This window comes from Myodes glareolus, chromosome 2, assembly GCF_982192425.1.
Source record: "Myodes glareolus chromosome 2, mMyoGla1.1, whole genome shotgun sequence".
Taxonomy (NCBI): Eukaryota; Metazoa; Chordata; class Mammalia; order Rodentia; family Cricetidae; genus Myodes; species Myodes glareolus.
In genome coordinates, this window is record NC_142027.1 from 95438483 (window position 1) to 95452493 (window position 14011).

The following is a 14011-nucleotide window of genomic DNA, read 5'->3' on the forward strand; positions in this document are numbered from 1 at the left end:
CCTGGTCTACAGAGGAATTTCTAGGACAGCCAGGGCTACACAGAGAAACCCTGTCTCGAAAAAACAAAACAAAAAGAAAAGTACAAGTAGTACATGCCATAGAGGTGAGCCTTACTATTTAAGAAGAATAAAAATTAGTAATACTTTAAACATTTAATCTCTTCTTATACTTGGACATGGCAGCACATTTGTAATGAAGGTACTTAGGTAGATGCAGGAGGATAGAGAATCTCAAGTTTGAAGTCATCCTTAGATTCTGAAGTTAATTTAGACTACCCTGTCTCACAAAACCAAGAAATTTTTCTATAAGTAATAGCCCTTCTCTTAAGACTAAAGGAAAGTATAATCAAAATTAGTGAGCACATGATGAGCCAAAAAAATGGCAAGTAAAATAGGAACTTTTTTTACTTTAAGTAATTAATTTCTATTTAAAGATAGTTTACTAAGCTGAATTATTCAAAAGGGACTATTACCAAAACTGTTCAGCATTTCAAATCAATAAAAATTATTTTATATGAAAGATTAATACCACTCCACAAGATTTCTGATTTTACTATTGCCACTATTTCCAATTTACTAGTCAACTTTTTACTTGAAATTCATTATCTTAAAAATAGACAAAAAAGAATAACATTTTAAAATAATTCTTACTCCAGTTCTGAAATTTACCATTTTCTTCTCCAGTTGTTTTTCGTTTATCTTCTGGTGAAACGTGGACCAGCTGCAGAATGAGAGGTCTCCGGGTGACCACACCAGTCCCTCTGGGAAGAAGGTCCCTCCCCACGAGGCTTTCCAGCACCGAGCTCTTTCCACTGCTCTGAAAACAGGACATACGAGAGCAAAATAAATGAGCTCTCTAAACAGATTCTACTAACAAAGCAACACACACAAGTTGAAGAACTCAAATTCAGAGAAAACAAAAGCCCACACTTAAAATACATAAAAAACAGTTCCTTGCTCCAAATTATTCTACTCTTTGACACTCTCTTAACCAAATCTTAAAGCCTATATGCTATAGGTACTAATAATATATAACTATTTCACTTTAAATGGAACATTATTAACTATATTTTTTAATGTAGTGAGCAGACATTAAATTCTCTGGTTAGTTTTTGTCAACTTGCCATAAGCCAAAGATGTTTGGAGAAAGAAATCTTAAAATAGAAAATACTTCAATCTGATTGCCTATAGGTGAGTCTGTAGGCCATTCTCTTGATTAATTATTGATGGGGAGTGCAAAGCTCCCTGGAACAATGCTACCCATAGGCAGGTAGTCCTGGGTTGTATAAGAAAGCATGTTGAGTGAGCTACAGGGAGCAAGGCAGAAGGTGCTCTAGCTTCCTGCTGACATCTTTCAGTGAGGGAATATGACTTGAAGGCTGTAAGATTAAATAAACCCTTTCCTCCCTAAATTGTGTTTTTCATAGCAATAGAAACCCTAACTAAGAGTTGATTCATGATCAGAATACTTGTAACCTGATATTACCCTCTCTATTGCTCTCCAATCCCCCTACTGAAGCAATGGTCCTTGTTTACTTTCCTAGTTTCTGAAGTGACTACAGGCTAACTCATAGCTGAAGATTTGGTGCTAGCCTTTCTAGAGAAAGAACATGTTGGCATTTGTATTTCTTGGCCTGGGGTTGCCTCACTAAAAAAAAAAAAAAAAAAGTATGTGTATCTATACATACATACACACACATTTCTATCCATTTACCTGCAAAGTTCATGATTTCATTTTTCTTTACAGCTAAATCCCACTCCACATAATATATCTACCACACTTTCATTATCCATTCCTCAGTTGTACAATATTTAGACTGGTTTCCTTTCCTAAGTACTATGAATAAGGAGGCAATAAACATGGCTGAACAAGTACCTGTGGAGTATAATGTCGAGTCTGCTAGGCATATGCTAAGTAGTGGTATAGCTGGATCATATGGTAGGTTTATTTTTAGATTTTGAGAATTCTCCAAACTTATTTCTACAGTGGCTAAACCAGTTTGTAATCTCACCAACAATGAATGAAGGAACCCTCAATCTTGTACCCCCCTTTATTATTTGTTGTTGTAATTCTGCTGAGCTTCCCTGTTCAACCTGGGTACCCTCCTGTCCTGTTCTTTAAAAGACAAGCTCCGCCCACGCCCAATTCCCCCCACACACACACACCAAGACAAGCTGAAAGCTGATTTCAGTCCTCCCCCTCCCAAGTCTGTCCTTCTTCCTCCTTCTTCCCCCACCCCATAATCCCCTTACTCCTAAACCCTTCCCAGTACCCACTAAATAAACTCTATACTCAAGCTCTCTCTGTATGGAGTATCTGTCTCCCACCCGCCATCCCGCCATGGGACCTGCCAGGGTCACACCGCCATAAATCTTTCAGTTGTTCCATTGATCTTTGGGGTAAGATAAAATCTAAAAGTTGTTTTAATTTTCATTTCTCTAATTAGTAGGGACAACGAACATTTTTCAAGATTTTTTAGCCATTTTTTTTCTTTTTCTGAGAACTCTCTATTCAGATTTCAAGCCCAAATTTAGAATAAATTTGTTTTTTGTTTATTTTTTATTATTTATATATTCTGGATATTAATTCTCTGTCAGATGTATAGCTGGCAAAGAGTCTCTCCCAGAAGTGGGCTTTCTCTTCACCCACCTGACTGTTTCTTTAGCTGTGCAGAAGCTTTTTAGTTTCATGAGGTCCCACCTGTCAATTGTTGGCCTTAATTCTTGGGCAAATGAAGCCCCATTCAGGAAGTCCTTTCCTACGTCTGTATCATGTAGGGCACGACCTATGTTTTCTTCAAGCAGTTTCCGTGTTTTAGGTTCCAGGTTTAGGTCTTTGGTTCATTTGGAGTTAATTTTTGTGCAAGGTAATAGACATGGGCCTAATTTCATTTTTCTGTATGTGGAATCATTTTCCCAGCACCATATTTTGAAGATGTTTTCATTTTTCCAGCATATGCTGTTGGTGTCTTTGTTAAATGCTAAGTGGCTGGAATTATGTATGCTCATGTGTGTTTTTAATTTTGTCCCACTGGTGTAAATGTCTACTTTTGTGCCAATATTAAATTGTTTTTACTACGATGGCTCTATAATATATGTTAAGATTTGGAACTGTAATCCCTCCAACATTGTAGGGCTTTGTTGTTTGTTTGTTTTGTTTGCTCAGGATTGTTTTAGTTATCTTGGGTCTCTGGTGATTCTGTATGAATTTTACGATAGTTTTATCTAGTTCTGCTAAGAATGAGATGAGGATTACACTGAATCTATAAATAACTTTCGGAGAATGGTCATTTTTGTTTGTTTGTTTGTTTTGTTTTTCTAGACAGGGTTTCTCTGTGTAACAGTCCTGGCTGTCCTGGAAAGTGCTTTGTAGACCAGGCTGGCCTTGAACTCACTGAGATTCAGCTGCTTCTGCCTCTTAAGTTGATTTTTACAATGTTAATTCTACTAAACCATTGAGTATGAGATACCTTTCCATTTTTTAGTGTCTTTCTCTATTTCTTCAGATGTTTAAAGTTTTCATTATAGAGGCCCTTAATTCCTTGGTTGGGTTTATTTGAGGCTCTTGTGTTCATGACCTCCTTGGTATGTTTGTTGATGGTATACAAAAAAGCTACTGATGAATACAAGCTAATTTTGTATCCTGCCACATTGCTGAATTTGTTTATGGCTTCTAGAAGATTTCTCAGAATATTTGAGATCTCTAATCTATAGTATCTGCAAACAAGGATACTTTGACTTCTTTCCCTACCTATGTCCCTTTAATTTCTTTCTCTTGGCTTATTGTTCAACTAGTATTTGAGGCACAGTATTGAAAAGGAGTGGACATAGTGGATATCCTTGTTCTGTTCCTGACTGTGGGATTGCTTCAAGCTTTTCTCCATTTAAAAGTTGGCTGTAGTGTTTTCACATGTAGCTTTTATTGTGTTCCCTGTAGCCCTACATTCTCTAGGGCTTTTATCATGAAGGCATGTTGAATTTTCTCAAAGGTTATTTCTGTATCTTTTGAAAGTGATCATGTGATTTTTGTCTTTTAGTCCATGTTTGTGATTTCCTTTTTTAACTTGCAAGTATTCACTATCCCTGCATTTCAAGGAAAAAGCTATATATATATAGTCAGGTATATGGTCTTTTCGAAGTATCTCTGCATCCTGTATGCAATTATTTTATTATGTATTTTTATTATATGTTCCTCAGGAATATGGCCTGCCATTTTCTTTTACTGTTCAATCTTTATGTGGTTTGGGTGTTAGAGTGACACAAGCTTTGTACAAGGAATTTGGGAGTTCTCCTTCTGTTTCTATTGTTCTGAATTGTTTAAGAAATAAAACTATTGGCTGTATTGTTTTTAAAAGTCTGGTAGAATTCTGCTATGAATCCATATGGCCCTAGTTCTGGCCTTAAAAAAAAAAAAAAAGCTGGGAAGTTTTTTTTATTACTATGTCAATCTCTTCATTTGTTATGGGCTGTTGACTTCTTAATTTCAGTGAATTCAATGAATCTAGAAAAATCAACCCTTTCACTTAGATTTCCCAGTTCCACAGAGTGCAGGTTTTTAAAATATTTTCATAATACTCTGAATTTCTTTAGTGTCTGTTATTGGTTAGTTGAGCTAAGGGTTAGTCAATTTTGTTCCTCTTCACAAAGAACCAGCTTAGTTTGAGTATTTGTATTGTTTTTTTTTTTGCTTCAATTTCATTTACTTCAGTTCTGATTTTTATTATTTCTTGCTTTTGAATGGGTTTAATTTGTTCTTGTTTTTCTAAATTTTTTTGTGTTGTATCATTAAGCCATTTATTTGCACTCCTGTGTGGAATATTAATTTAAGATATGTTACATTTGTATATGCTGTGAAATATTAATGATGGAAAGATGCACTGCATTCTTTTATGTTGCATTTGTTTAACTCTGTGAAGCTGTGTTACTTTGCCTGTCTAAAACACCTGATTGGTTAATAAAGAGCTGAATGGCCGGCCAATAGCCAGGTAGGAGGAAGGATAGGTGGAGCTAGTAGGCAGAGAGAGAAAAAGGAGAAGAAATCTGGGAAGGAAAGATGGAGGAGCATGAGAAAAGGAGGACTCCAGAGATGAGCCACCTAGTTACACAGCAAGTCACAGACTAAGAAGTAAAGAAAGGTAAACAGAAATAGAGAAAGATAAAAGCCTAGAGGCAAAAGATAAATGAGATAATTTAAGTTAAGAAAAGCTGGCTAGAAATAAGGCAAACTAAAGCTGGGCATTCATAAAAAAAAAAAAAGCCCCCTTGTATGTATTTATTTGGGAACTACACACTTTCCAAATAGGGCTGCTGTCTGTTTGCCACAGGGTTATTGTCGTTTCATTTTTATTTAGTTCCAGGAAGTCTTTTTATTTCTTTCTTGATTTCATCTTTGATTTAATCATCATTTAGAAAGTAGTACTTTAATCTCTATGAAACTGCTATTTACTAGAGGTTTTTTTTTCCTGTAAATTTTAAGTTTTATTGAATTATGTTAGGATAGGACACAAGGAGTGCTTTCAAACTTTTAAAATTTATATTTATTTGTTTTGGTCTAAAGTAGACCAGCATGTGGTCTTCCATGTGCTTTCATGTGCTGCTGAGTAGAATGTGTATTCTTTGGTGTTTGGATAGAATATTATGTAGATGTCTTTAAAGTCCATTTGATGTATGATGTCAATTAATTCTCACATTTCTACCTATTTTATAGCCAGATGACTTGTCTACTGGAGAAACTGAGGTACTGAAGTCATTTACTATAAGCTAACTGATGCTACTCTATGTCTTTAAGTCCAGCAGCATACTATGTATGTATGTATGTATGTATGTATGTTTCTCAAGGCAGGATTTCTCTGTATAGCAGTGGCTGTCCGGGAACTCACTTATGCAGACCAAACTGACCTTGAACTCACAGAGATCCACCTGCCTCTGCCTCTGCATCCTGAGAGCTGAGATTAAAGGCATGAACCTCGATTATCGGAGCCAGTAGTACATTTTTAATAAAATTGGGCAATCCTGATTTGATGCATATATCTTTAAGATAGTAATTTCTTCTTGGCTAACTGTTCCCTTGGTTAGAATGGGGTGTCCCTCTTTATCTCTTCTGATTAGTTTTAGTCTGAAGTCCCTTTTTATTTTATTTTAGCTTACAGGTAAGGTACAGCATGAAGAGAACTTCAGACAGGAATTCAAGGCAGGAACTGAAGCAGAAACAATGTAGAAACACTGCTTACTGTCTTGCCTCTTGTGGCTTCCTCAGCCCACTTATATAACTCAGGATCACCTGCCCAGGGATGGCACCATTGCCAATGAGATGGGGCCCTCCTACATCAATCATTAAGAAGATGTCCTACAGACTTTCCCAGATGATATGGGAAGTCCTTCTATCTATGTGTTGCTTTTATTGGTGAATGAATAAATAAATCTGCTTTGGCCAGTGGCTTAGCAGAATAGGACAAAGCAGAAATTCCAAGCAGATAAAGGAGAGAGTAGGAGGAGTCAGAGAGATGCCATGGAACCACCAGAGAGGAAAGACATGAGCTGCCAGATGGAACCTTGCCAGTAGGCCACAAGCCTTGTGGTAAAATATGAAAAAATGGAAATGGATTAATTCTAGATGTAAGAACTAGCTAGCAATACGTTTACGTGATTGGCCAAGCAGTGACTTAATATAGTTTTCTGTGTGATTATTTCAGGAGTCTGGGCAGTTGGGAAATGAACAAGTGGCCTCTTACAACACCCAGAGGCCAATTTTAGGTAAGTATATTCTCAATCCCTCTTTCCCTAGGCTTGTGTTGACAAAAAACAAAACAAAACCCCAACACATTATTATTTAAATTGATGCAATCTGTATGGGTGTACATAGACTCCAGTAACTTATTAGCTCCTTAGACCTACTTCACTTAAGCTGTTACATTTAAGAGCATACAGATTTTAAGCACTCTTAGGCTGTGTAAATAAGAAGGAACCAAACTACTTTCAGTTTGCTATGAACTTTGCTACTTCAACACACGGTCATAAACAGTTTGCTTAAATTTGCGTGCCTTCTGGCTCAAGGGCTTTCTGGGTTTTTCAAATGCAATGTTTTATGCTTACTGGCTTATAATGAGACTCTTTATTCTTACCAATGTTTCACTTTTTGGGTGTGACTATGTTCCAAGTTTTTGATTTGAAATTTACAATGCTACAAAAAAGTTCCATGGATATTCTTCATATACTTTAACACAAATTCAGTATTTATTACATTTCGGCTTTTGCACTGTACACACATTTCCTCCAGTTGTCCCATTTGAGTTCATCACAGGCATCAGGGCATTGCAGGGGACCTAGCAAGCATCATGGCAGACAAGGAAAGAAACAGTGAGAATGAAAACTTTGTTTAGCCTGACTTACTTGGTTTGGATCAAATTAGAAGGTCTGATGCCAGATGGTTTTACTGTCAGCATATTTAAATACAGTACAAGTTGGAAAACAGTTTCCAGGCAACAGTCATTCCAATTCCAGGTGCACAATAAAATGTAAGGCATGATTACTTAGAAACTCCTTTGCCATGTACATCTGGTCATGAAGACAGGCTCTATAGCTTAAAGGCCTAGGACCTAGTGTGGTCTCTGACATAGCCAAAAAGAAATGGAGGAATTTCTAGATTGATCCAAATCACTAAAGTTAAACAAAGAGATCATATACCTAAACAGACCCATAAGAAATGAGACAAAAATGGCAAAACGAACAACAACAAAATGAAACACACAAGTCTAGATGAATTCTACTAGACTTTTAAAGATTTATAGCGAATACTTATTAAATTATTAAAATAAAGGGAAAAAGAGAGAGAAGTACTTCTAACTCCATAATGAAGCCAGTATCATCCTAATACCAAAACCTGATGAAGACACAACAAAGAAAACTACACATCAATATCCCTGATAAACATCAATGCAACACACCCAAGTCAATAATTTAATAAAATAAATGAACCCAAGACAAAAATCAATTATCATCCTAATAGATCCAGAAAGGGCTTTGTCAAAATCTAATATGTCCTTATGATCAAAGTCCTAGAAAAAGACTGGAAGGAACATAATGAAGGCTATAGATGACAAACCCACAGCCAACATTTACCCTATATGGGAGCAGGGATCAAAGCAATCATACTGAAATCAGTAACCAGACAGTGCTATCCACTATTCCTATTCCAGAAAACACCAGTTTGTGCAATAAGGCAAGAGAAAAAAATAAAAATTATCCCTATCTGCAGATGATATACCATATATAAGAGACAAAAGTCCCTCCAGAATTTTTTTTTAACAAAGTGACAGGATACAGAATCAACTTACAAAAATCAATCATTTGAAGGTGAGCATCCAAACTGACTAGGATCCCAAAAATGCAGAACATGCAGAGGAGACAAGTCCAGTGCCATTATCAATGGCTTCTCAGACAGTCCCCGTGCCAGCCACATTCAGAGAATCCATCTTGGTCTTCACAGAAATAGAAAGAAAAAAATTATAAAATGTATATGAAACCACACAATATCCAGATAATCAAAACAATACTGAGCAAAATTTCTAGAGGGATGATCATTCCAGATTACAAAATATACTATAGAGCCTGAGTAATAAAAACATTATGGTAATGAACAAAAAGACATGTAGAACAACAAAGAAAACAGATTTAAGGACATGTAACTATAGCCATCTTCTGATATTTGACAAAGATGAAAAAACATAGACTAGAGAAAAACCAAAACTTCAGGAAATGATACTAAGAAAACTGACATCCACACGTAGAAAACCAAAATGAGTTCCATATCTATCACCCTGCACAAAAACTACTTGAAATTGATCAAAGACCTAAATGCGAATTCTGAAATGCCAAGACTGCTAAAAGAAAACATGAGTAGTACCCTACAGGATACAGGCATAAAAAACAAGTTCTAGATTCAGACTCCATTTGCCTAAGAATTAAGACCAGCAACTGACAATTGGGACCTCATAAAATTGAAAGCATCTGTACAGCAAAAAAACAAAACAAAACAAAAACAATCGCATGAAGAGAAAACCCACAGAACGGGAGAGAATCTTGCCAGCTATACTTCTGAAGGAGGCTTAATATCCAGAATATATAAAGAATTAAAAAATAAAGTACCAATAAAAGACTCATTCAAAAATGGACAACAGATCCAAACAGTCAGTTCTCCAGAGTAAATCAAAGTGGCTACAAAGTATTTAAAAAATGTTCATCATCCTTAAGACCATGTATATATACCACATTTTCATTATCACTTTGAAGGCAGAGTGATTGGACGCTTAAAAAAGGAATCCCACACTAAAAAGCTAAAAAATAGACTGGTGTTTATTAAAAGGTAAAACTTACAAAGTAAGGATTCTCTGCTTAAACAATGGATAAAGATCAGATCCAAAGCAAACCAAATAGCAAACAGGGCCCAGGGGAAGCAGAGAGGAAGGGGCCGGACGTCTTCCACATCCAGGTAAATAGTCTATGGGGCTTCACCCCAGTAGGCGGGTAGCTGCTAGCTAAACACCTTCCTGCAGCATCACTTGACGAGCATTTAGTTTGTCTCCTTGTTCTAACGGTTGTGAGTAAAGCGCAAGGAACACTGCTGAGCAGGTATCTGTGTGTAGGATGGTGAGTCCTTTGGAGACATGCCAAGGAATGTTAGAGCTGGGTGGGACACACAGAAGACTTGCTTTTAGCTCTCTGTAAGTTTTCCAAACTGATTTCCACCAGTCTGCAATCCCACCAACAGTGAATGAGGGTTCTCCAATCTTTGTTGCCTTATTGATCTCAGGTATTCTCATTGGGGTCAGATGGAACCTCAAAATTAATTTAATTTGCATTTCCCTAATCTTAAAGTTGATGAACATTTTTTGACAAATTTCTTAGTCACTCTGATTTACTCTTTGAAGGTAAATGGATAGATCTAGAAATTACTGTATTGCTTGAGGTAAACCATAACCCCAAAAGAAACATATCATGTTCTCTCTCATTTATGGTTCCAAGTTTCAACTCTTTGTCAGTCTGTAATCTGGAGTAACCACAGAAACCAGGAAAGTAAAAAGGTAACAAGGTGCGGGGGGGGGGGCAGTTTAACAGAGGGAATAGCAGGGTACAAGTGATATGTAGAAGGTGTTAATTGGAGAGGGAGGTAGGAGGTCAATACAGAAGAAGGAAGTGTGACAAACAACACTAAGGATGTTTGGAAAAGCCTTGAAAATCATATTTTTTAACATAAAATACACATAAGTGTACATATAGATATAAAATTATGCTACATGGGTTGACAATGCCACTCCAAGAACCATAGACTACCAAATAATCAGCCCAGTACGAGCCATGAGAAACCTCCTTTTGAGTTGCTGGTCAGGGCAATTCAAGAGGCTTCTAAAACAACATAAACTATTTTTGTTGACCTTGGTTGCCTACCAGAGGACTAACCTGCAAAGTACAGGAAGGTCCTACACAAGTTTCCAAGGGAGGGAAGCATCCAATAGTCCTATCCAGCTATGATGCTATGAATCACAATGCCCAGCGGCAAGATTTTCCTAAGGGAAATCCTTGGCAGTTACCAAAAGCTAACTATACTGAAAAACCACTCAACAAGGAAATCATGGCTGGTATTGAAGACCTACCCAATTACTTGGGGCTACCGAGATCATGGATCTTATAGGGGAACCTATTACCATCACTTTACTAAACTAGGTAATTCCTAACTTCACTCTAAAGTATTTATCCTTGCGCCCAGAGATAAGTGCAAATATCATCTCTCATTAAAGAAATTTTTCTTTGCAACATACCAAGACCATTACAGAAAACCATAAAATGCAAAACAACTGACAATGGGGTGCCCACCCCCAAAGGATACATCTACAACACAACTTCTAAACCTAAGCCTCAGGGAGCATCACAGAAGAGGGGGGGCAGAAAGACTAAATGCCAAATGACCAGAACATCTGCTATAAGATTCTGTCCCCAAGAAATGATAGGAAAGCTAAACCCATGATAGCTCCACAATATGAATGCCTATACAAGACCTGAAGAAGTACAACATCAATAGACATGCTGTTATGGAAGGGGGAAACCTCACAGGGCCCATTCCTAGATAAAGAATTTCTACAGCAACCAAGGATTGCTGAGAGTAGGGAAGTCCTCCTCAGGACTGAGCCCTTTAACTGGTTATCTGTAGAAGGCTGCAACCACACTCTCCACCATAGATGGCGCTGCACCGCCAGGTGAGCTAGAAAGCTCACACGTGTTGGTATTTTTCCACTACTCCCAAGGTATCACCTGGGACTGGGAGCAGTTGACCAATCAAAGAGTGACACGTCCAAAGCAGGGTCTGTTTCCTATATAAGGGATGGGTTCCATCTTATCTGGGTCTCCGCCATGTGGCTTATGCTCTAGCTCCCAAGAGACATAAAGCTTTTCTGCAGAAGGATCCTATGTGTACCGCGTGGTTCTTGCTGGCGAGACGGTAGCGTGGGACAGTTATCCAATATCATACCTCTGAAATTATACACATAAGAGCAACACTAGATAGACTAAGCATACTACCTTTACATTTGTGTGTGTCTGTGTGTGTGTGTGTGTGTGTGTGTAACAATAACAATTAAAAAAGAGGGCATGTATTTAAAAGATGGGAGACATGGGAGACGTTGGTGTGAATAAAGGAAAATGAGAAAATGATATAATTACATTTTAACTTCAAAAAATAAAAGTAAATGTATCTCAAAGCTGGGTGGTGGTGGTGCATGCCTTTAATTCGAGCACTTGGGAGGTAGAGGCAGGTGGAGCACTGTGAATTCCAGGCCAGCCTGGTCTACAAAGTGAGTTCCAGGACAGCCAACAGTCTGGGTAACACAAAGAACCTTATCTCAAAACAAAACAAAAACAAAAACAAAAAAAAAAAAGAGAGAGAGAGAGAAACAGTGTATCGCAGAGGTACTCACCTAGAATGCACACATTTCTAGGTTTTATAAATTTCCCCAAAATGTCTTCATTTCCCTCAAAATGTCTAGCCACTTTAATCAGTAGTTTAACAATATTTACTGAACATAACACATAACAATTACCATTTCATGTGACTAACATCATTTAAGTTGAGTACCTTTATAAGACTGCTATTAGGTCTCCAAAGTGAGAGTACCACTCCCAATTCCCCCAAAGGAAAATAAAAATTATGAGTATACTTAGGTAACAAAACATACAACTGAATGATAAACCAAAGTGTTCGTCTTTTCAGCTTTTTTATACAGATGCAGACATAAAATATTCACTGCCCTAATTACACTATAAAAAAGAAAACACAAATATGGCTATGAAAGCACATTGAAGGCAACTAGTAACAAAGGGAACAATAGCTAAGCACTCTAGGCCCACTAAGGCGGACATTATTTTACATTCATAGGGTTTTTTTGTTTGTTTGTTTCTTTTTAAAGAGTCCAGTTAACTATCTGCCAAGTCTGAAACACAATTAACTTATTTCTTGTTAATGTATGTGTCAAAAAATACAGACCAAACAACGCATGTCTATGAGTTTCTGGTCCTTTTTTTTTTCTTTTTTCTTTTTAAATTTATTCATTTATTATACATTCAATATCTGCCTACATGTGTGCCTGCAGACCAGAGAGGGCACCAGATCTCATTACAGATGGTTGTGAGCCACCATATGGTTGCTGGGAATTGAACTCAAGACCTTTGGAAGAGCAGGCAATGCTCTTAACCACTGAGCCATCTCTCCAGCCCCCTCCTTCTTTTCTTCTTTAGATTTGAAAATGTATGTAAAATTAGCTTCTTCAACAACTGGCCACATAAGAGGTTGTTTTCTGCTGGTGGGCTTATAACTATGCTCACGCCTTTTCCAGAAAGTCTGGAGGACAGCTATCATACAAAAGCCCTAAAAGGACAATGTTACAGCTCACATGCTCTTACAATAGGTCTTACTGCAACTCTTTCATCTCCACCTCCAAAGCCAACCTACAAAATGACCAGATGTCATGGTCATTCTGTAGCTCCTTAAGAATTATATGGTAGTGAAACTTACTGTACTTTCAACTCAATCTGAGATAAGCTCTTTCACTGAAAATGTTTGTACCAGTTTCATCCCTTTTCACTAATAACTAACATTAGTTCATCCACAACATATTAACCAAGGTTGAGTCCGTCACTTTTTAATTGAGACAGGGTCTCACTATGTACTCCTGGCTGGTCCTGAACTCAAGAGATCCATCCTCCTGCCACTGCCTCCTAAGTGCTGGGATCAAAGATGTGTGCTACCATGCCCACTCATTCAACTTTTTAATCCATAAGTTTATATTTTTCATTACATACAATACTCTTAAACCCCTGCTATTAATGTAACTGGGTAACAATCCATTTCTTTAATTTTTCATTTTATTTAGAATAAATTTATAGAAATACTTTCCTTAATATCTATTTGCTTAAATATTTCTCATAGAATTCTTAGAAATATTCAATTTATCAGTTAAACTAACATGCTTTTTTCCTTTGAGCTACAACACTCCAAGGACAAAACAAAACTCCTAACATTAACATACTCTTTTTACATTGAATAACTAATGCACACATAGCTCAAAATATTAACATGTCAACTCCCATAGTCCAGGCTTTCTAAAATGTTATACTAGCAGCCATTAGTAAAGAATTTTTATTGACTATAAGATTCTGGATCATAAGAGATTCAGATATTTGATAAGACAAAATTTATATCTACAAAAACTCCCACTCCACAGAGCTAGAGGCATAACTCACATTTACACTGTGCATTTGGCACATACAAAGCCCTAGATTCAAGCCTCAAGGTCCTAAGAACAGAGCCCCACCCCACTTTTCCAGAAAAGAATAATACAACACTGAGTCTATAAACAAGCAGTCTAATTAACTCCACACAAGAGACAGAAACAAGCCATTGTGACAGAGTAGAATCCAACTGTAGAAAAGCAGACCAAGAGCAACAACAACAAATCAGAGACAT

General features: G+C 37.1%; 1 protein-coding gene across 16 annotated transcripts in view; it reads right to left on the bottom strand.

The window, feature by feature from the left end:
* The window catches only part of Dnm1l (dynamin 1L), a 50862-nt gene that overhangs the window by 30119 nt on the left and 6732 nt on the right, over positions 1–14011 (bottom strand). For 8 of the 16 annotated variants that reach the window (XM_085684876.2, XM_085684830.2, XM_085684840.2 and 5 more), the window contains exon 2: positions 652–817. In XM_085684876.2, coding sequence (XP_085541002.2) covers positions 652–817 — 166 coding nt within the window. The remainder of the gene's footprint in view (positions 1–651; positions 818–14011) is intronic. The other 8 variants (XM_085684885.2, XM_085684828.2, XM_085684864.2 and 5 more) reach the window with 1 other exon arrangement.